At 37.3% G+C, this 21,351-nt stretch overlaps 1 protein-coding gene across 4 annotated transcripts in view; it reads right to left on the reverse strand.

The window, feature by feature from the left end:
• MAN1A1 (mannosidase alpha class 1A member 1) overlaps nt 1-21,351 on the reverse strand; it is a 162,877-nt gene that overhangs the window by 63,427 nt on the left and 78,099 nt on the right. For all 4 annotated transcript variants that reach the window (XM_023650991.2, XM_023650993.2, XM_023650992.2 and 1 more), the window contains exon 6: nt 4,975-5,069. In XM_023650991.2, coding sequence (XP_023506759.2) covers nt 4,975-5,069 — 95 coding nt within the window. The remainder of the gene's footprint in view (nt 1-4,974; nt 5,070-21,351) is intronic.

The following is a 21,351-nucleotide window of genomic DNA, read 5'->3' on the forward strand; positions in this document are numbered from 1 at the left end:
TTAAAACATAATACACTTCTTTCAAATTTGAAACCATACTTTAAAAAATGGTTACAAATTTCATAGTGCAGAAATTTATATTTCAACTGTCAAGTAAAAACACAGGGAGATATATGGAAAATATTTTTAAAATATTTAACCTAATTAGACTGTCTTTCATAGTTTATGTCTATTAAAACTAACCAACTATAATTTAATACTTAAGCATTTTACACCACCAAAATATTAAGAAACCCAATAAATGGACTATAGCCTTTTGTTACAATATACATACTGTATGCTTCACACAAGATAATCTTTCACTATTAGAAAACATTAAGCTATGTACTATTCTTAATTAAGCCCCCATTTCAGTTAAAGTAAAGCAATTTGCTATTTAATTATAATAATACAAAGTGCAATGTAACTAATGACATAGTACGTATTTGCATTGGATAATTAGAGTAGTCAGTAAATAAAGCTTTACAAAGCAGGAAATAAAAACAGGTGAGGGATTTGTGCTCATTCATCACCTTGCTGACTAACGAGAGCTGGAATGCAGATCAGTCATTTCCCAGCACATTCCTTAACATGCACAGTCATCGCACATGGTGTAAACAGTTCTGCTAAGCTAATGTAACCATTAGGGAGGTGTCAGCTCAGAAATCCGCAGAGAAACAAGTGATAAAATAGTCTATGGCTAAAACTAACTCATTCATCAAGAAAGACAGAATAAGTATTAGGAATGCCCAGACTGGATGCCCTGTGATGGAAACGAATAATGGGAATATTAATTATATTATTTTAAATTAGAAATTTAAATTAGAAAACCCCAAATCTAGTAAGTTTACTCTCTACCCAGACTTGAATTATACCTAGAAATATGACAATGGTGAAATGCTTGATTTTACAAACCACAGAGGAGATTTTTCTGCTTTAAGTTGGAGAGAAAAATGCATAGGGCCTCTTGATAAGAGTAATAACAAGATCAGACACCAAATTTTGACATTTTCACATTAGAGAAATTGAGTTCTACCAAAATTTGATCTGTTAAATAGGCAATGCTCTCCTTTTGGAAGGGGTGGTATGTAGCTTATGCATCTTCATTCTACCATCCTATCAGTGAAGCCAGCACTCTGGTCTCATCGGGTACTGTGGATAACGCCTAGGTGTTGGTTCAATCAAATTACCACTGGCTATTAAATGACAATTCTGATTAACTTACAATTTACAGAGCAGCTCTTGATTTAAGAATTTATTGTGGATGTAGCAGAAGAGATAATTATAAAATATTTTTTTCTGAACAGATTTTGGGGCAGAGTTCGTAATGTAGAATATGGGTGAATTATTTAGGTTCTCTGCTATTCTCATTTGCACAGATTCTGAAATCCAATTTGGCTTATTGGTGTTTTGGCTCCAAATGCATAAACCTCCCCAATTCAAAATACTGCTTGCTTTAAATTCAACCTGGTGAGTTCTTATTATCTCTCCTTGGCATCATGTTTTGTCAATTACATGAGCGAGTGGATAATATAACATGTAAGATATACATTCTGCTTTACCACTGGGCTGTGACTACTCTGATGGAAGGACCATTCTGTTCTCTTTTTAAATCAAGTGAAGAGAAGCAGAAAATCTTTCCAGGACCTAGCACAGAGCCTTTGTCACAGCAGTGCCTAAAATAAATGCTTATTTTTTACAAAAAAAAAAAAGTAAAGAAACCAATTATCTCAAGGCAATAACCTGAATACTAGAGGGAGGTAAACAGATAATAGCAGTAAGTTCACATTTTTGTTAACATATAGGTATAGGCAAAGAGCAGCAGCCAAAACTATTTTCAAAATTAAGAAGGAAGAGCAGAATTATGATATTACAGACAGCATCTTCTATGCCTTTCTCATCACAATTGTGGCCAACAGTTTCAAAGCCAGTCAACAGCGAATACGCAGTTATTCTAAAAACCATCCTCAAGCACTTTTTTTCTCTTGGGCCTCCTTCTACAGACATTCCTCTATTCTGAGAAGGTAATTAAGAAAATATGATTCTGCTAGACATATTTTGTCCCCTCTCCTTTGGAACTTCTACTGGTGACAGCCTTCAAAAAACTAGAAAGCTCCATGCCAGCTACCCCTCATCCCTTGGCCCACGCTCTGAAAGTACAGATTCAGAGGAAGCAGCATATATGGACAGGCTGACATCACAACAGCACACCCTGAAACGTAATTATTGCAGAGAAATATGAAATGTTGTTTTCTTCCCCTAGAGATTCTTTAAGATGATAAACAGCCTCACAGCTGGAAGGAGAGTGGATTTGATAAGTGTACTTGATCAGGCAAAGGGATAATGGATGGATATTACTACTCCCTTTGCCAAGGCTATTGTGTGAATTTGGGTAAGTCACTGCTATTTAGTGAATAGGATTGAGAGTGGATAAAACACATAATAAAAACATTCATACAGGTTGCCAGGAAGAAATTAAAACTGTTCCTATCAGCTCTCAAATGGTCACCTAATTTCTTCCAGTTTGACCTGAAAACATCAGAGAATACATAAAGGAAATGACACATATTTTTCACTATATACAATTTTCTGTAATCTTCGAAATTAAAAAGTTCTAATGTAAAATAGAGTCTTATAAAAAACTTGAAGGCCTTGGTTAATGAATTTTCAAGAGGCATAGATATAAAGATAATAGAGGATTCAGTATTTAATAGTTTTTAGAAGTTTTCCTTTATGTACTGAAAAATATCGCCATTATACACTAAGGATAGATTTAACTAAGGAAAAATCCTCTTGGCCATTAGAAATAAACACTAAGTAGAAATAAATATGCTTTAAAATAATCCAATTTCTTATGCTTAATTCAAGAGGCTAGAACTAACTAGATGATGTCAGCACCTCACAATAACTGACTGAAGTTTTGCAAAGATGTAGGCCCACACCTGTCTCTCTTAGTTTTAGTAGGACGTTACCCAAGTTCATGACCTTCCAGGAAGCATTAAGAACTAGCTCCACGGAATCTTAGAGTAGAACGTTGGGTGAACATTCATTCCAGTACTTTAAACTTGCGGTCCTTAGCTCCAAGGTGGGCTCGTATGGTACTGATTGCTTTTGGAAATTATGTAAAAATATGTGTACTCAGAACATGCATTTTATGAGATGGCTATGTTTCATCAGAATTTCAAAGTGGCCTGTGAACTTGAAAAGGTTCACGAAAGAACTATGAAAGGAGCCTAACTTCCAGTTTACAAATCAGCCTGGAGATCTGAAATAATGGCTCTAAAGAGAAACCTACAACAGCTGTAAAACACCTGGAACCAGGTCTCTAGATAACCAATTAACTCAGTGCGCGATTGGACTACCAGACCCATATCAGTTTTCTCCGAGGGCAGGTAGGAAAAGAATGTGTTAAATGCTCACAGCGTTTTTGTAACCAGATTTTATTTCAGAAAGAGTAGTTTCTAGGTCAGAATACTATCTGTAAATAAAAAGTCTGAAGACATGGAAGGTTATATACGTGGTTACATGAGCCAAAGAAAAAACTCATGGGCCTCTAAACAAACGCCATGCTGCCTCCCAGCCAACCTCAGACCCAGTCCTGTCTTAAGACCATGCAGCCTGTGCCATGATCTTCAACCTGACAGAGAAAGCCTGAGGACCTCAAAGACAAAATGGATCCTGAGATGTCACCTTCTACAATAAGGAACTACCTCAATTAACACGGCCCAATGGTGTGGACTCTCCCCATCTCACTGCCCCCCAAACACACACACACACACACACACAATTATAGACAAGTACAGGGTGATTTCAAAGTATAGATATATAACATACAAATGAAAACAAACCATCTTTAACTGATTAACCAAATAATTAATTTCATGATTTCTCATGATTAATTTTAGGAAAGAATGTCACAAAAATAAACAATTAAGAAGAAATGCACACTAATCTTGCCAAACCACCCTGTATATCTTCTTGGCATTTCTAAAACAAGAAAGCTGTTTATAAACATCTAAGTCCATATGCTAGCTCTACAGTTTACATACAGTAGGATGTTAGGCAAATGACAATCTCTCTGTGACTTGAGTTCCTTATTAGTAAAATAGAGACAAGAACAGTACTGACCTTTTTGGGTTGTTGTGAGGATTAAATGTGGTAATACATGTAAAGTGCCTAGAACAAAGCTGCATATTTTATGATGATAAACAGCTATCATCATCATCACTATCATCATCACAAAGAGGTACATATGCCATTAAGTACTTATGGGGGAGAAAGAGTTAAGGAGGAAGCTTAAGATAAAATTGTCTATTAACAAAGTGCTCCAGCTATCATGAAAATTCAAACTACCCCCTAGGAGAATACCGGAAAGGCTGTTCAGCCCAGGTTTTTCTTGGGGACACATTCCCACAGACTTGGCACACGAGGGTTCTCCACCCAAATGGGTTGAGAAGGTTGGGCTGATCTGGGTCAGTGGAGCAGCTCCCTTCCCTCCTTGTAACTGTAGGCTGGGCAGCTCAGGTGCTTCTAGTCTCCGTCACACCAGCTTGTTGCATGGGAGATCTGATTCGTCCAAGTGTTCCATCTCTGCAATATCTCTGACCAGTGGCTTAACTGAGGGAAGCGCACTTAGGAATTGGCTTCTATGAAAGTGAAATGCTTTGATGACAATTTTAAAGATAACGTGACACTCTTGGAATCTATGGAGGGGGACAGTATCACTGATGCAACATCACCATCAAATAGTGAAAACCTCAAATCACGTTTGGCTTGAATGATTCTGTTAGGATCATGCTATCCCATGAAGGGACCCATCTAAGGCCACGGAACACTGAAGAACTAATAGCTTCCAACAGAAGGACAGATGCCAAGACTCCCAATGGTGTCAGTCACGGACATCACACAAGTAATGACCCATCCAGTGTCTATTTGTTACGCCACAATCTTGAATATTCCAACTTAAAATACGTTGTTGAAAACAAAGAGTTTTACCTTTTCATATTCAGCAATGCCCAAGGTATTCCAGTGGGAGTGTGAAATGCAGGTAGCAATTTTAGCCCAAGTTCCACTGCTTTCTTTCGAAATATCTGAAAAAAACAGTTAAGTAAGCTACTGTTGTAAGCAAAACAAAAAGTACTGTACTACTATCTCACATTTAGCACTTTTCTACTTTAAAATTTTCTTTATATGAAAAAATAGAAATTTCTCAAACAATAGAATTACCTAGCAAAGCAAGAGTGGTCCAGGGGCCATCGTACTGTGGGGAATTTATTCCCAATCTTGGTTGCCCATTAGAATCATGGGGGGAGATTTGAACAATACTTATTCCTGGGTCGCACTCCTGAGATTCTAATTTGTGTGGTTTGGGGCTTCCAGATGAGAATCTTTTAAAGCACCATAGGTGATGTCAGGTGATTCCCATGTGCAAGCAAGGGGGAGAACCATTGATGCTGGAAGAGAAGTCCCGGACTGAAAGTCAGGAGGTGGGGTCCTGTTCCAGCTTCACCTACTTACTAGTGCACAGAGAAAGGAGGAGTTTTAAAAAGACGTATTATAATAAGTAATCCAGTTACACTAATGTTGATGCTATTTCTGAAACCCTACTCTTTTGGAATCTAACTCGCATTTAGTAATGAAAGTTAAGAAAGTAATGAGTTTTAATGTAAAAATTTGGTAGACAATCAATTTAGATAAAGTTAACATTCCTGATCTACAAATAAGGACACAGACATTTGTAGTATATAGAAAGTGCTCAAAAAGAGAGGTACCATTTTTCTCGACAAATTATTATAACTTTATTTAAAGTGGATAATTTCCTGTTTCAAGAACTAATAGTGTGTGGAAGGAGAGGAGAAAGAAAAATAGACCAAGAAGTATATTCTTCTTCCTTCTCTTTCTCTGCCTTACCCTAGAGATCTCCAAATTCTCTTCTGCTGTAAGGGATTATCCAATCACTGCCCAGTCATCTGTTGACTTTCTAGTTTCCAGCCAACTTTTTAAACTGTTAATTAATTAACTCTTTTTCAAGAAACTTACATCAGATGGAAGTCAAATTATGTATCTAAAACACCATCATAGACGTGGATGGACCTCGAGGGTATTATGTTAAGCGAAATAAGCCAGTCAGAGAAAGATGAACTCCATATGACTCCACTCATAGGTGGAAGTTAGCATATTGATAAGGAGATCTGATCGGTGGTTACCAGGGAAAAGGGGGGGTGGGGGGAGGGCACAAAGGGGGAAGTGGTGTACCCACAACATGACTAACAAAAATGTACAACTGAAATCTCACAAGGTTGTAATCTATCATAACATTAATAAAAAAAAAAAACACCATCATAGATATTATAAACATATGGCATGGGAGTTAAGGGCGCAGGCTTCGAATGATTGAATTTGAATACAATGACTGTATTCAAATCTCAGCTCCATTTCTTCATATTGCCTCATCTTGGGCAAATGGCTTAATCTCTCTGTGCCTAAACTTCCTCATCTATAAAATGCGAATAACAATAGTGTTTACTATTTTAAAAATTGTGGAAAGAAATGAATGCATTGTTATATTTAAAGACCTAGGACACGTAGTAATCACTCTAGAAGGGGAGTTGTAGTTTTTATGGTGCTAATGATAAAGGGATTTCCTCAAGAGCTTTCCCTATTTACTGCATGAAATTTCTTCTAGTCTTGGCTTTTCTTCAACTACTGTTTTGGTACCTTCTACTCAGGTTCTCTCTCTATCTGTGTGTGTGTGTGTGTCCCTTCCTCCCAATACACACACTCTTTTTTTTTTTTTAAACATTTTATTTTTTTCCTTTTTCTCCCCAAAGCCCCCCGGGTACATAGTTCTATATTCTTCCTTGTGGGTCCTTCCAGTTGTGGCATGTGGGACGCTGCCTCAATGTGGTTTGATGAGCAGTGCCATGTCCGCACCCAGGATTTGAACCAACGAAACACTGGGCCGCCTGCAGCGGAGCGCACGAACTTAACCACTCGGCCACAGGGCCAGCCCCCCAATACACACACTCTTAATCATAAGCATTCATTCTCCAGAGCTAGGTCCTCAGTTCTCATCACCTGTTTGCATTCCCAAATTCAACTTTGCATTTTAGCTACAGTTCTGAACTCACGCTTGCATGCTCACATCACAATTTGCGTGTCTTGTTGTCTTTTGAGACTTAACATGCCCAGGATGAAATAATCATTTAATGTCCCAGGCAAACTTCCCCCAGTTCCATCACTGACACTACTGTTCAGCTAGTCCCTGGGGCTCAAGAGAAAATGCATTTTGACTTTTGATTTATTGCTCTTCAGTCATCAAGTATCAATGTTAATTTCCCTGAAATGTCTCATATACAGCTCATTCCCTTTCCATGATAAGAGCATAGTCCATATTCTCTTCTCTGGGTACAATGAAGTGGCAAGATAAAAAAGAAGGTCCTTGGGGCTGGCCAATGGCTGAGTGGTTAAAGTTCCACATGCTCCGCTTTGGCGGCCACGGTTAATGGGTTGGGATCCCAGGTGTGGACTTATTCCACTCATCAGCCATGCTGTGGAGGCATCCCACATATAAAGTAGAGGGAGATTGGCGAAGATGTTAGCTCAGAGCTAATCTTCTTCAAGCAAAAAAAGAGCAGAATTGGCAACGGATGTTAGCTCAGCATGAATCTTCCTCACACATATACAAACACACATACACACAAAACGAAGGTCCTTTTACCTAGTCTCTCATTCTCCAGGATTTCCCCTCCTGTCTCCATTAATCAATCTGCATCTATATTACAAATTTTTCTTTTTATGATACAACTTTCTTGTTCAAGAAACCATAATGATTCCCTCTGTTGTCTAAAACATCAGGTCAAAACTGATCTACTGACTTTCCAATGACCTCTATGAATCAGACCAATTTATTATCTTCTGTTCTCTCAAAGACCACTCTGGCTCCAGCTTGAGTCTTCATAGTCTCAAGCACTCATTCAAGTTCAGTCCACTTTAATATCTTTTTTTTAATGTCTTTCCCCCAGCTTTCTTGAGATAAAAGTGACATGTAACACTGTGTACAATGTGATGATTTGATACCTGCATATATTGTGAAATAATTATCACAATAAGGTTAGTTAACACTTCCATCTTCTTGCATAATTACCTTTTTCTGTGTGTGTGTCGTGCCACCTTAGTGTGTATTTATTTACACAATTCTCTCATCCCCAAACACCCTTTTCTGTCTCCTTTTGGCCAATCCAAATTCACCCATTCTTCAAGGCTCAGGTCAAGTCAATGCCAGGCTGAAATCTTTGCCTTCTGTGAACTCCTACAGTGACAAAAGGCATCACACAAGTGGCATCTGATTACAGAAAGCTAAATGTTCTCTTGTGTTAATCTCTTGTATCCCCAAGTAATTTTCTTTTCTTTCTAAAGGTAGAGAAAAAGACCTCCATTTCTCCTTCATTGCCTATTATCCAACCAAGATTAGGCCATTTTGTATTTAATTTATTGCTATCACCACAGTTTTCCTATCAGTAGTGATTGGAAAGATAAGTATAATCTCAGTTAACAGGAAGCAGTGGCCCTTCCCATCACAAGGTTTTTGCCTTTGCTGTTTCCTTTGGCTGCAAAGCTCTTTCCCTAGCTCTTCACAAGCCTAGTTCATGCTTAACTTCAGGAATCTGCAGAAGAGAGGTCTTTCTTAACAACCCCACATAAAGCTGGCAGTTCTCATTTACTGGTTATCATATCACTTTGTTTATTTCCATCCCACTATTTATCACATCCTAACTATTTTTTTATTTTTATTTTTTGGTGAGGAAGATTGGCCCTGAGTTAACAACCATTGCCAATCTTCCTCTTTTTGCTTGAGAAGATTGTCCCTAAGCTAACATCTATGCCAGTCTTCCTCTATTTTGTATGTGGGATGCTGCCACAGCATGGCTGGATGAGCAGTACATAGGTCTGCACCCAGGATCTGAGACAATGAATGCTGGGCTGCCAAAGTGGAGCCAATGAACTTAACTGCTACACCACGGGGCCAGGCCCCTAATTATCTTATTTGCTTTCTTGTTAAATGTTTGACAACTCCACTAGACGTAAGCTTCATGAATGCATGAACTTTGTGTTGTTAGTTGGTATATCCATATACCTAGTATCCTGCAAAGTAACTGGTACTCAATACATGTTAATTTAATAAATGAATGAATCGATCAAAGATTAACACACTGGGGCAGTGTAATGAGAAACCATTGATATTCTACTGTTTGCAAAGTGCTCTATCCTATTCCACTGGTTTCTACTGTCTGCAAATAATTATGTCAAGTGTTCTGGAGTCTCCATCTTGGACACAATTACAAAACAGTTTCAGATGAAAACATTAATTAACCTATTGATGCTTTAAATGAAATCAAACGTGAGCTTGAGTCAATTCCAATTCTTAATGTTTGATTTGTTACTTCCTCCTGAGAGATGAGGAGAGGTTACTTGGAGGAGGAATCCAGATTCTCAAAGAAAACATCTTTCTACCTAAATTGGTGAGTATGTGATAAAATTCCAAACTAGCTTATAAAGTTAATATTGTTAAAAGAATAAAGGAGAAATGTTACAAATCATTCTAAAGGGCAGTTAAGGTTTAACCAGCACATTTTGGATACAGTGCAGAAAAGCAAATGAGCACAAAAAGTTTACTAAGTGATACTTCATATTCCTTCAAATGGGGCAGGCCTGATGGATGGGGCCAGAACGTGGATCCTAGGATGGCTCTCCTACAGCTTCCACGGGATGCCTGGGCCTGTCACTTAACTTCTCTTGTTCTCAGTTTCCCCAGTGAAATGGGAGACCAGGGCCGATAATTTCTAATTTTGATTTATCACTGGAAAAACTAGCACTCAGAAGTCACAAAGCTAGTACTAAAATGAGACTGGCAAAATAGCAAAATTATTACCATTTTCTTATAAAGGTAGAAAATGCTAATTTGCCACCCAATTCTTAGTGAATCTTGGTTTCCAAGGTTTGTTGCTACTTACATTTGGTGGGGAAGATTTTATAAAGTTAAGAGGGCAAGATGAAAAATGACAGTTAATAAAATGTAACTCATGCTGATAATAGAAGACATTTTCTTTTCTAAAAAAATGACCATTAAACTTAAATAGAGTTTTTGTGCAACTTGTACACTCAGTTTGAGATGGGCAGACATCTTGTGACCCAATAGGAATCTTCAAAAAGATTCTGCATTACAGAGATGCTGATTATATTCATAGCAAAAATGAAAATTAATAGAATTTGCTGAAAGAAGTGATGGTACCATATGATGAAACAGCTTCTAAACTAATCTTTCAAGCGTGTAACTAACAAATAAGTTTAAATAAAAACTTTTAGAGTCTAAAGAATTTCAAAATAACTACACCCAAACTATCTTTTCATTACACTTAAGTAACATCATCACAGTTTTACTGCTGCTTTTGATCAATGTTTCAAAAACTTCAGACTTTAGAATCTATCAAATAACAACAATTATCTTCTTATTTTACCCTTACAGATAGGATTAGACAAGGACGTAGACAAGATGTATGGCTTCCCGTGTCTTTCTAGTTTGCAGATCCCTGAAGAACTGTACAAGAATATTTACATGCCAGAGCAAAGAGGAAGGGAAGAAGGAATGAATAAGAACAGACAGCTCTGGAAAGCACCAGTTTCAGTTCAGACGTGCTTCAGTTTGAAATGTATAATCAATATCAAAGGTTTTCTTCAAATGCTCATGCTGAAAAACCTCACTGTTAAAAGATCAAAAACTAATTTCCCATTAGTATAAGCAGGGTTTACCTATTACTCATTTTTGCTACATAAAGCTTTCAGCAGAAGATGCCACAGATATGATAAATATCTTTGGCTGAAAATAACTCGAATAACCTACATATCGTTAGCTGACTTGATTAATGCACATAAAATAGGCAAAATTTAATCACTCAACCAATAAGTACTTATTGAGCTACTCTGGCTTTTCAATTTAGGGTGGAACCTCTAATGGTTTAAATATTCAAATAAAGATTTATAAAAATAGTTAATCCAGCAGAAACTTACAGCTGGAAGAGGAATCAAAGGTTGTCTAGTTCCATAGTTTTGGTATACAGAGGAAGAAACTAAGGTTCAGAGAAGCCCTATTCTAGTTAAATGCTCTGATGTGGGATGGTTAGATGACAGCTACAGCCAAGTGCATGCCAGCTTCATGCCATCTCAGATACATGTAATTCTTTTGATCTAGAGGGACTCACTCCTGTGAGTTCCTTGCATGTGTGTGTGCACACATCTTTTTTTCACTGCCTCTTTCTGATCTTCCCATTCTCTTTCTAATTAAGCAAAACCCCAAACTGAGTTTTTTAAATTAAAAGAATTATTTGCTGTAATTTTCAATTGTACTATGAACTGCATCTTTAAAAATTTATAAATTTAATTAGATAAATACTTTTGTCAGTGGTTTTGCTTTCTTCCCTGTGATTCAGTACAATTCAGTTTTTAGCCTTTAGGCAATTAGATGAAGAACGTGTTCTTTATGTTCCTGAAAAAGGAAAGCACTAAGATTTCCCCAACTTGTTTACTCAAAATAGAGAGGATGCATGCTAACCTGCCAGTAACCATGAGTTACAACCAAGAAGAATCGATGTAACTGTACCTTAGACTTGAGTTTCTAATGTATGAAAGAAATGTATGAAAGAAAAAGCTTAAGTATAATTAACAAATCTAGATATAGAATGCTCTAGTGAATAGGCATTTTCAACTTAGATAACTTTTAAAATATTTATTCTCATGAAAAAATTAACAGCTAGTGAAATTTAAAAAAAAATTGTTTGCTTTTATACTCTCCCCTAGTCAAAATGAATAAATGTTGATAAATGAGTGAATAAAGTTGTATCTGGATACTGATTTTTTTCCCTGAGGGCTCTGATTTCATTCCCTAGCTCTTGAATGGGGAAGATTTTATAAAATTAAGAGGGCAAGATGAAAAATCAAGAGAAATACTGGGGAGAATTTCAGGTTGCTGCTCAAAGTAGACACCCCCAGTACCCACGTGGGCAGCAACCAATGCTACCGACCCCTGCAACTGGTCCTGTGATTTCCCTGAGCCTGAGCCAGGGTCAAGGTGCCCGGTAACAGGCATACCGAACAGGGCATCGGGGCACCGAGTTCTATTTCTGGGCCTGCTACTCACCAGTTCCGCCACTTCTCTAATTTTCTCTTTGGTAAAATGAGGGCACAAGACAAGACACTTTCTGAGGTACTTTTCTGCTCCACAGGATATGGTTTTAAGACTTAAGAAGCACTTACTACATGTTTCCCAACGTGATAAGGACTATAACAGAGAGACATAGGAAAAAATAAGATCCCTGATCTGAAGGAGCTTGCAGCAGGGAAGGCAAGTCAGCCATAGAAAACCACGTAAACATAAAACACAACACTGTAAAATAATACGAACCAACATAGCAGTAGAGAATAAATTAGTGATATAGGCTGGAGCTATGGGAATACAACAAAAAGAGACAGTGAGTTAGGTCTTACAGGAGAGGTAAGATTGGAGAGGTGGCACTTGTCTGGGTGCAGACGTGTGTTTATTTGGGGGTAGGTACGTACATGTCTGTGCACACACTCTGGGTTAATGCAGCAGAAGACAGGAGATAACGCAAAAGGGGAGAGGAAGGAGCCTGACAGAGAGCAGGGCAGAGAGCTGGATTAATAGGTTCTAGAAAATGGTAAGAAAGAAACAGACGAAATAAGCTAATGACCTTAAATATCAGGGAGAGAAGTTAAACGTTGGTTACAAGAGCACATCAGACATCTCAGGGATGTCCCACCCCTTAGGATCTTAGTGCCTCCCTTCTACAAGAGGAAGGGTTTCTGGATCACCAGGGTTCTGAGAAATGGAGCAGGGAGAAAGGCAGTAGTTCTCATTGGTTATGGAACTTTCCTGAGTTGGAAGGGTAAAGATACCTAAATGACAACACCAAGACACATTATAATGGCTGACTGATAGAGGAAACAGCTCGAGAAATAATTAGGGTCCTTTAAAAAAGTGTTTTCTGAAGAAGAAAGTATACATTTATCGTAGAGATAAATGGGGCAGCAGGGAGCTGGGAAAAAGGAATTAGTACGATGATAGAAAGTTATTTGTCTCTCTTCTAACATGCATTAAATATGGAAGTTAAAAATGCACCGAAGAGGAGAGGAAACCAACGGTTCTATAGCTCTTGTGCTTAGAATTATCCTTAAATGTATCACACATGGTGTTATCTTAGATGTTCTAACTCTAAAGCAATGGGCCAAGAACAATAAATATCAGCCTAATAGTCCAAGCCATTATACAGTGCTTAAAGATGGGCTGTTGAGCTGCTCATTCTATCTCAATTTAGGTTTAAAAAATGGGCAAGGGACCAACATCATGTTTTGAAAAATTTGCAGTATGTTGTTAATATATTATATTAGATAAATATGCCAAATAGTTTCTGAACACACATTTCACACCAAAAGGAAACATCTTTTAAAAAAATGTATAATTTTTTTGCCTGCTAAAGAGACAGGATTTATGAAAGCATGTACTCTATCTGGCTATGATTTCTAACAGAATTTGTGGAATCCACCATATAGAGGTTGTTAAAATGTGATATCGTAGTGTTAAAATAGGGACTGTTCTGTTTACTATTCATTTGCAGGTAAAAATAACACATCATTTGAAATATACAAAATCCAGGCTTGGAAAACTTTGTTCAATAGAAAGATAAGAGGAAGAAAATAGCCTCGTCTATGCAAGTACAGGCATACCTCGCTTTATTGAGCTTTGCGGACACTGTCTACTGTGATTCCTTGGCATTTTTGACTTATGAGGCATTCTATGCTAGCGAATTTTTCCAGATACTGAATCTCACCTCTATAGGGCATCGAAATATTTCTAGTTCAATCTTTTTATTTGTATCAGTTTTAAAAACATGTTTATCTGTTCTTTGATTTAGGGAAATACACAGGGATCCTGTCTTGGTGAGTCCGCATCAGCATCACAGACAGACAATGAGTTTGGGGGAGATTGGTTCCCTGTTACCAGCTGACTGAGCTGTATGATCTTGAGCACACACTTACCCCCTCTGTGCCTCAGTTTCTAAATATGTGAACAGGGACTCATTCTCCCAAATCACAAGATGATTAAATGTGATTAAATGCACAAGTGCTTTTTAAAGAGCAATAATAGTTTCCATCATCACTGTTCTTCTCTATAAGAGAGTGGTTCCCGCAGGAATAATGGAAGGATATGAGGCTTTTTGTCCATACACTAAATGGTCCAAAAACTGCTGAGGTTTTATTGTCTGCTTTCCATAGTCCTACCATTTCTTTCTGTTATTAGCTATCAGTTCATTGCAATGGAGATGGCTCACTGTTGTAGTGTATTTGCCCCCCCTTCTAAGTTGCCGACTAATTGTGTAAGCAGTTGTCTGTACATGGCCTGAGGAAAAGTTCAACGTCTCTTTCGTGTCTCTCTTATGGTGAAGGGCACGAGCTTCAGGAAATGTGCCCTTTTTGTGTCAGATGACTGAATTTGAACTATGGACTCTATAGGTATGAAAAAACAATGAATTAGTTTATTATTAGAATTAGAAGTAGAAATATTACATAGGAGTAAAAGTTTGCAAACTTACAAAGTAAACTAAATACCTATGCCTACTTGGTTTGTTTGCTTTTTTTTTTTTTTTTTTACCATATATCAGACAAGGGGTTAATATCCAAAATACACAAAGAACTCATACAGCTCAACAACCCAATTAAAAAATGGGCAAAAGATCTGAACAGAGATTTCTCCAAAGAAGATATATGGATGGCCAACAGGCATGGGAAAAGATGCTCAACATCATTAGCTATCAGGGAAATGCAAACCAAAACTACAATGAGGTATCACCTCACTCCAGTCAGAATGGCTATAATCAACAAGACAGGAAACAACAAGTGTTGGAGAGGATGTGGAGAGAAGGGAACCCTCGTACACTGCTGGTGGAAGTGCAAACTGGTGCAGCCACTATGGAAAGCAGTATAGAGTATCCTCAGAAAATTAAGAATAGATCTACCATATGACCCAGCTAGCCCACTGCTGGGAATTTATCCAAAGAACATGAAAATGCAAAGGCATAAAGATACCTGCACCCCTATGTTCATTGCAGCATTATACACAACAGCCAAGACTTGGAAGCAACCTAGGTTCCCATCAAGGGAAGAATGGATAAAGAATATGTGGTATTTATACACAATGGAGTACTACTCAGCCATAAGAAATGATGAAATCTGGCCATTTGTGACAACATGGATGGTCCTTGAGGGTATTCTGCTGAGTGAAATAAGTCAGAGGGAGAAAGTCAAATAGTGTATGATCTCACTCATAAGTAGAAGATAAAAACAATGACAAACAAACACAAAGCAACGGAGATTGGATTGGTGGTTATCACAGGGGAAGGGGGGCGAGGGCAAAAGGGGTGATTAGGCTCACATGTGAGGGGATGGGCTATAATTAGTTTTTGGGTGGTAAACATGATGTAATCTACACAGAATTTGAAATATATTAGGATGTACATCTGAAAAAAAAAGTAAAATGGAAGCAACTCTTTTTTCATTCTATCTAACCAAATATAAACCTACCTGGTTGTGCATCTAATGCCATTAAACTAGTAGTTTTGGATTTCTGCATAACCCTCCTCTATCATATATCATACATGATACTTCTAAATTGCCTTTGGGCACAGAGTTAATAATTTCACGTGTCAGCTGATGGATGGACATTTTAAGTTATCAAATGGTGACGCTGCTGGACAGGAAATTTGGCAGAAGTGCTATTTTCGTCTTATGTCTGTGCCCCCCGAAGCAAACTGGTTAACCTCTCCACCTCGGTTGCCACATCTACAAAATAGAGAAGTAGGTCTTTGCACCTTAGAACTCAGAGAAGTTCTCTCTTTTCCCCATTCTTTGTTTCCATACTAAAATTAAATTTTTAATTTTTCTTATTATATAATAAATATATTCTCATTATTGAAAAACCATAAAATTAGACAAGAAATATAAAATCTCATTAATCCTATCCACCTAGACTCAACTGTTGTTAACATCTTAAGTGTCTATCTTCTAAACGGTATTGATTGCATTTTTGGGGAAAATGGCATCATTCCATACATACTGTTGTGTAATGTTTTAAATCCATCCCCAGCAACTTAATCTACATTAAATGCAACATTTTATATCAGAGGTCAGCAAATATTTTCTGTAAAGGGTCAGACAATATTTTAGTCTTTGCCAGCCACATACTCTCTGTATCTCATGGGTTTTTTTTTTTTCTTTTATAATTCTTTAAAATGTAAAAACCATTGTTAGCTCTGGTAGTACAAAAACAGGTCTCAGGCTGCATTTGGCCAGAGTGCTATAGTTTGCTGACCCCTGTTTTCTATTAATAGACATGTTTCTGTAACATCTTTTTAAAAACAGCTATATCGTATGCCAGTGTATGGATATGCCAGAACCTCGTAAGCAAGGCCCCTCGTATCTGACACCTAGGTTTCTGCTGTCTTGATATTACAAACAGCAGTGGAATGAACATCCCTGTACATCCTTATTTGTATACATGCCTGTTTCCTCAGTTTAAATGTTTGAAAGTGGAATTTCTAGTCAGAGGGGCTTCACTCATTCATTCACCCACTTGCCAACTATAGTTGGAGGGTCAAAGCAGCCAGAGAGAAAAGGTAAATGAACGGCGTGTCTGGAGTTTGCCAACCCCTGGATTACATCAACTTCATCGAAAGCATCTCAAATATTTTTCACTTAAATTAAGAGGCTTTAAAATATTTCCTCTATCCTATTTCATGATAACACCACATCTGTTTTTAATAGATCAGTGTTATATTCTTACAGTACCATAAATAAGTCAATGAAACAATGTCTTGTATTAATAATAATAATCACCAGAATATCAAAATGTCACATAGCTCAATACTTTTCTTATTAGTAGACTTTTGAAAATACCAAATGGAAATAATTTGGGAGGCATTTCCTCTTTAAAATAAAAACATAAATAATAACTAACAGGAAACATAATTTATCTTGTCCATTGTGGCCACTCTTCCATTATCTGAATGCTCTTTAAAGCTATGAGACACACACACACAAACACACACTCTTCAACACAGTTTCAACTTTCTAAATTATAAGCTTTCAAAAAGGAAACTTTTGATAATTCTGACCTTTTAAAAATGTCAATCCATTTATTCAACAAATATTTACTGAGTGCCTATGTACTACCTGCCAAATTGCACCAGGCACTTGGATTCCTAAGTAAACAAGACAGCTGTGGTCAATGACTCATAATAACACTTGTTTTTGAATGACACTGGAAAAATGTCTCCAGAGTATTATTTTACGATACACAGGAAAGGATCAAAAAATAACTTCCATGTCTTCTCCAAAATGAAAATGAAGACGAACATAATATTGTTGTGAGCACTGTACAAGGTAATCAGACAAACCCTTGCCATCAGTCTGACCAGGTAAAACTGGCAAAACTATCAGAGATACAGAGAAATACAGTTGCACAAAGCTATAGAGAAAGTTATCATCAGGTGTTTTTGAAGATCTGAAATTCAGCTTCAGACAAAGCAGACTTCCCCATTATGATCTATGTACATCTTATGTACATCTTTTCTTCTGTGACTGCTCAACATCTTAGCAATCAGATGGGAATCAACCTTCATAGCTAAGGAACTGATCTATTATTAGATCTCTTCAAGAGAAATACTCTAGTAGAAAGATTGGGATAGCAGCACTATGTGTTCAAAGAAGTAAGACTCATGGACAGAGAAAGACAAATGCTGTATGAAATTACTTATATGTGGACCCTAAAAACGTTGAACTAATAGAAACAGAGAGTAGAATGGTGGTTGCCAAAGGCAGAGTTGGGGGTGGGGAAAATGGGGAGATGTCAGTCAATGGGTACAAATTTCCAGTTATAAGATGAATAAGTTCTAGGATCTAATGTACAGCATGGTGATTATAGTTAACAATGCTGTATTACATACTTGAAAGCTGCTAAGAGAGTCGATCTTAAATGTTCTCCCCACAAAAAAGAAATAGTAATTATGTGAGGAGATGGAGGTATTAACTAACCCCACTGTGGTAATCATTCCACAATATATAAGAGTATCAAATCAACATGTGGTACATCTTAAACTTACACAATGTTACATGTCAATTATATCTCAATCAAGCTGGCAAAAAAGCAAGATTCAAAGTTATGAGGTAAAGCACAGTAGAGAAAACATGGCAGTCAAGGACAAAAGAGGAGTAAAACACAAGCGATAGAGGGTGGACTTCAATCCACAGCCCAGTCTAATGGCCAGGTGGCAGACCCACAGAATCAAGGTGCAAAAGAAATGGAATCAAGCTCTTTTAACATTAAACAAATAGCAACACACCAGATAAAAACTTGATAGGAACGCTGAAAATTTCATCTGCTAACAAAAGTAGCATGAAGGTGGGGTATTGTTGCTGTGGCCCTAATGTTAGTCACTACAAGGTGGTACTGTTGAAGACAAATGACTCAGGGACCCTGGGAAAAAGCAACTATCTTTCTTTAGGGGTTGTGACAAAAAAACAAAAACCAACAAAAATTTTGGCAAAGTCCAATATGGATGTTGGACTTTGAGGACATAAGATTTCAAAAGACTCATTAAAAAGCTTCATTATATGTTAGAGTAATGATAGAAATTTGTGTCACATATTCTTCAGGGATTATGAGAAAGGGCTCTTTCTCATAAATAAAGCAAAAGATTTGCTTTATTTAACTGGAGTTTTCTTTAATATAAATAAAACCCCAAATAGGTTATACTCCATTTGATGCCATGTTTGCCAAATTTTAGGAAAGGAGCTTTATTATGATTCCCAAGAAAGGAAATGTTTTTCTCAATTTTTGATCTAGTGAATTAGGACATGGTTTCCCAAACAATGATGACAACCAAATCTGGATGTCTATTTTCTTAGTTCACTTTTTAAAAAAAGGAATCCTGTTAACTGCAAGAGGAGGGTTTCATGGTGTTAGGTCAGTGGTTCTCAAAGTGTGGTTCTCAGACCAGCTGCATCAGCATCACCTGGGAACTTGTAAGAAATGCAAATTATCAGGCCCCCTGCCAGATTTACAGAATCAGAGACCCTGAGCGTGGAGCTCGTAAGTCTGTTTTAATAAATGTTCCTAGGGATTCTAATGTGGGGGACCGGCATTGGCCACCCCAAGATATGTCTCTTTGGCATGAGGATTATTTGGGGCTGGTTACTTTTAATAAACTGCAGATGGGAAGGAGGCTCTGAGGAGTGGAACTTGCTTGCCCTTTGTTAGGAGACATTTACATTGTAAAGGAACTCTCCATCTGTAAAGGTGTCTCCCTCTCTGTACCAGGAAGAAGGGGGAGATGACTTTATCTCTAGAAACTCTTAATCAATGCCAAAGGCAAGGACTTAAATCTGCATTTGTTTACTGTACTTGTGTTAATCTCCCATGATCGACTCCCCCTCCATCCCCAACATCCTCCTTTGTCATTTGCTGAAGATGATATTTAAGGTGGGGGCTTCAGCCATTTTGGTGAGTTGCTCAGCTTGCCTGAGCCCCTCCCAGGTATACATGTTATAAAGCTTTGTTTAATTTTCTCCTGTTATTCTGTCTCATGCGAATTTAATTTGTTCTCTGGCCAGACGAACCCAGAGAGGGTAGAGGAAATGTCTTCCTCCCCTACACTAATATATACCTCAGGTTGAGAAGCACTGAACTAGGTGGACTCAGGTAATTCTATAAAAATGGAAAATGAAGTGACTGGAAATAATACTTTAATCAAAATATTTATCTAATATCACAGGTATTATACTGTTTCTGCAGCAAACTGGGAAAAAAATCTTTAAAAATCTTTAAGTTTAGCCAACAGCACAAGAGGTATTAAGCCATGTGATGCTGAATTTGCAGTTTAACAGCCAACTCTCCATTTGCTGTTTGCCTGATGTTTAAGAGCATATGGGACAGCCAATTCCTAAACGAATGGCAGTCATCACTGCATAATTTCAGTCTGGTGTGCTTGCCACTGTGGTTTAGGAGCTTATTTTACTGTTAAGTCATGTCTCTAAGTCACTTAACAGCATTAGAATGGAAAGATATGGTCAAATTTATGAGGCCAAGAAGGAACCTCCTGTGAGTACTTTATACCACGTTGAGAATCTGATTGGTTCACAGCACAGCATTTATTAGTTTTTTCTCTCTTATACAGACTCTATTGCAAATCAGCACACAATAGTATTCAATTTTAAAGGGCCCTTTATATGTAAAGTAGCTCTTATTTCTATTTGTGGCAGTTCACAAGTAAAATAACCTTGTTTAGCATAGGACTAGTCATACAAGGTGAAAAACATTAAAAAAAATTATTTTTCAACAGTGAGAGCTACGCCAATATTGTAGATCTGAAATAACGTCATTGAGAAACATTTGTAAAATGAGGCGTGACATATTAATAGTGAAGAAAATGTATGTACAACTTTCTTAAGATATATTTTGGATTTCTTTTTGTTGAAGTTCTTAATAAGGAAATCAATAGGCAAGAAATGGAAACTGTGGATATATGCAAGTATTTCTTGATGTCTAGATCCCTCAGGAAACTTGGAAAATTTAAATACATGAACATTTCTTAAAGTTTCCTAAGGCCTTTCCAAACTCTTTTCACACAGGATAAACTTCATTTATCAATGATTAGAATCCAGAATGGTGGTGGTGGTTGGGGGGGGGGGGGCGGAATCACCATACTGGTTTTGTGCTGGTTGAATAACTTTTTGCATTTGAAAAATCATAACAAAGACTTTCGACTAAGAAATGCAAATGTATTTAAATGAAGTAATCACACAACTAGTTATGATCATGGACCATGCGTATTTTAGTAAAGCGGACTGCAAACCAAATCTTTTGAGGCAACTCCTCTTTTCCCTATGAGTTTCTTTCTTTTCCTCCCCTCCTTCTTTCTTGCTTCCCTCTTTCCTAAACACCTTCCTCTTGTAAAGCTCTTGCAATAATACATACTTACACTTGATAAAATTTCAAGATATAAAGAACGGAAAGATATTTCCCTCCAAGTTACCGCTAACATGCTAACTATATTTGAAAGCGAATATTCAGACATAAACTATAAAATCTGAACATGCTTTGTTTATATTACTGTCTACATTAAGTTGTTTAAATAGGATGAGAACCTCTGCAAAAACACAATCATTTAGTGAGAACACCCAAGTTTAGGGATGCCAGGAATGAGGATGTTTAAGTAGGCTTTCTTCCCAAAAGCTGAACTGCATAAG

This window comes from Equus caballus, chromosome 10 (genome assembly GCF_041296265.1).
Source record: "Equus caballus isolate H_3958 breed thoroughbred chromosome 10, TB-T2T, whole genome shotgun sequence".
Classification (NCBI taxonomy): Eukaryota; Metazoa; Chordata; class Mammalia; order Perissodactyla; family Equidae; genus Equus; species Equus caballus.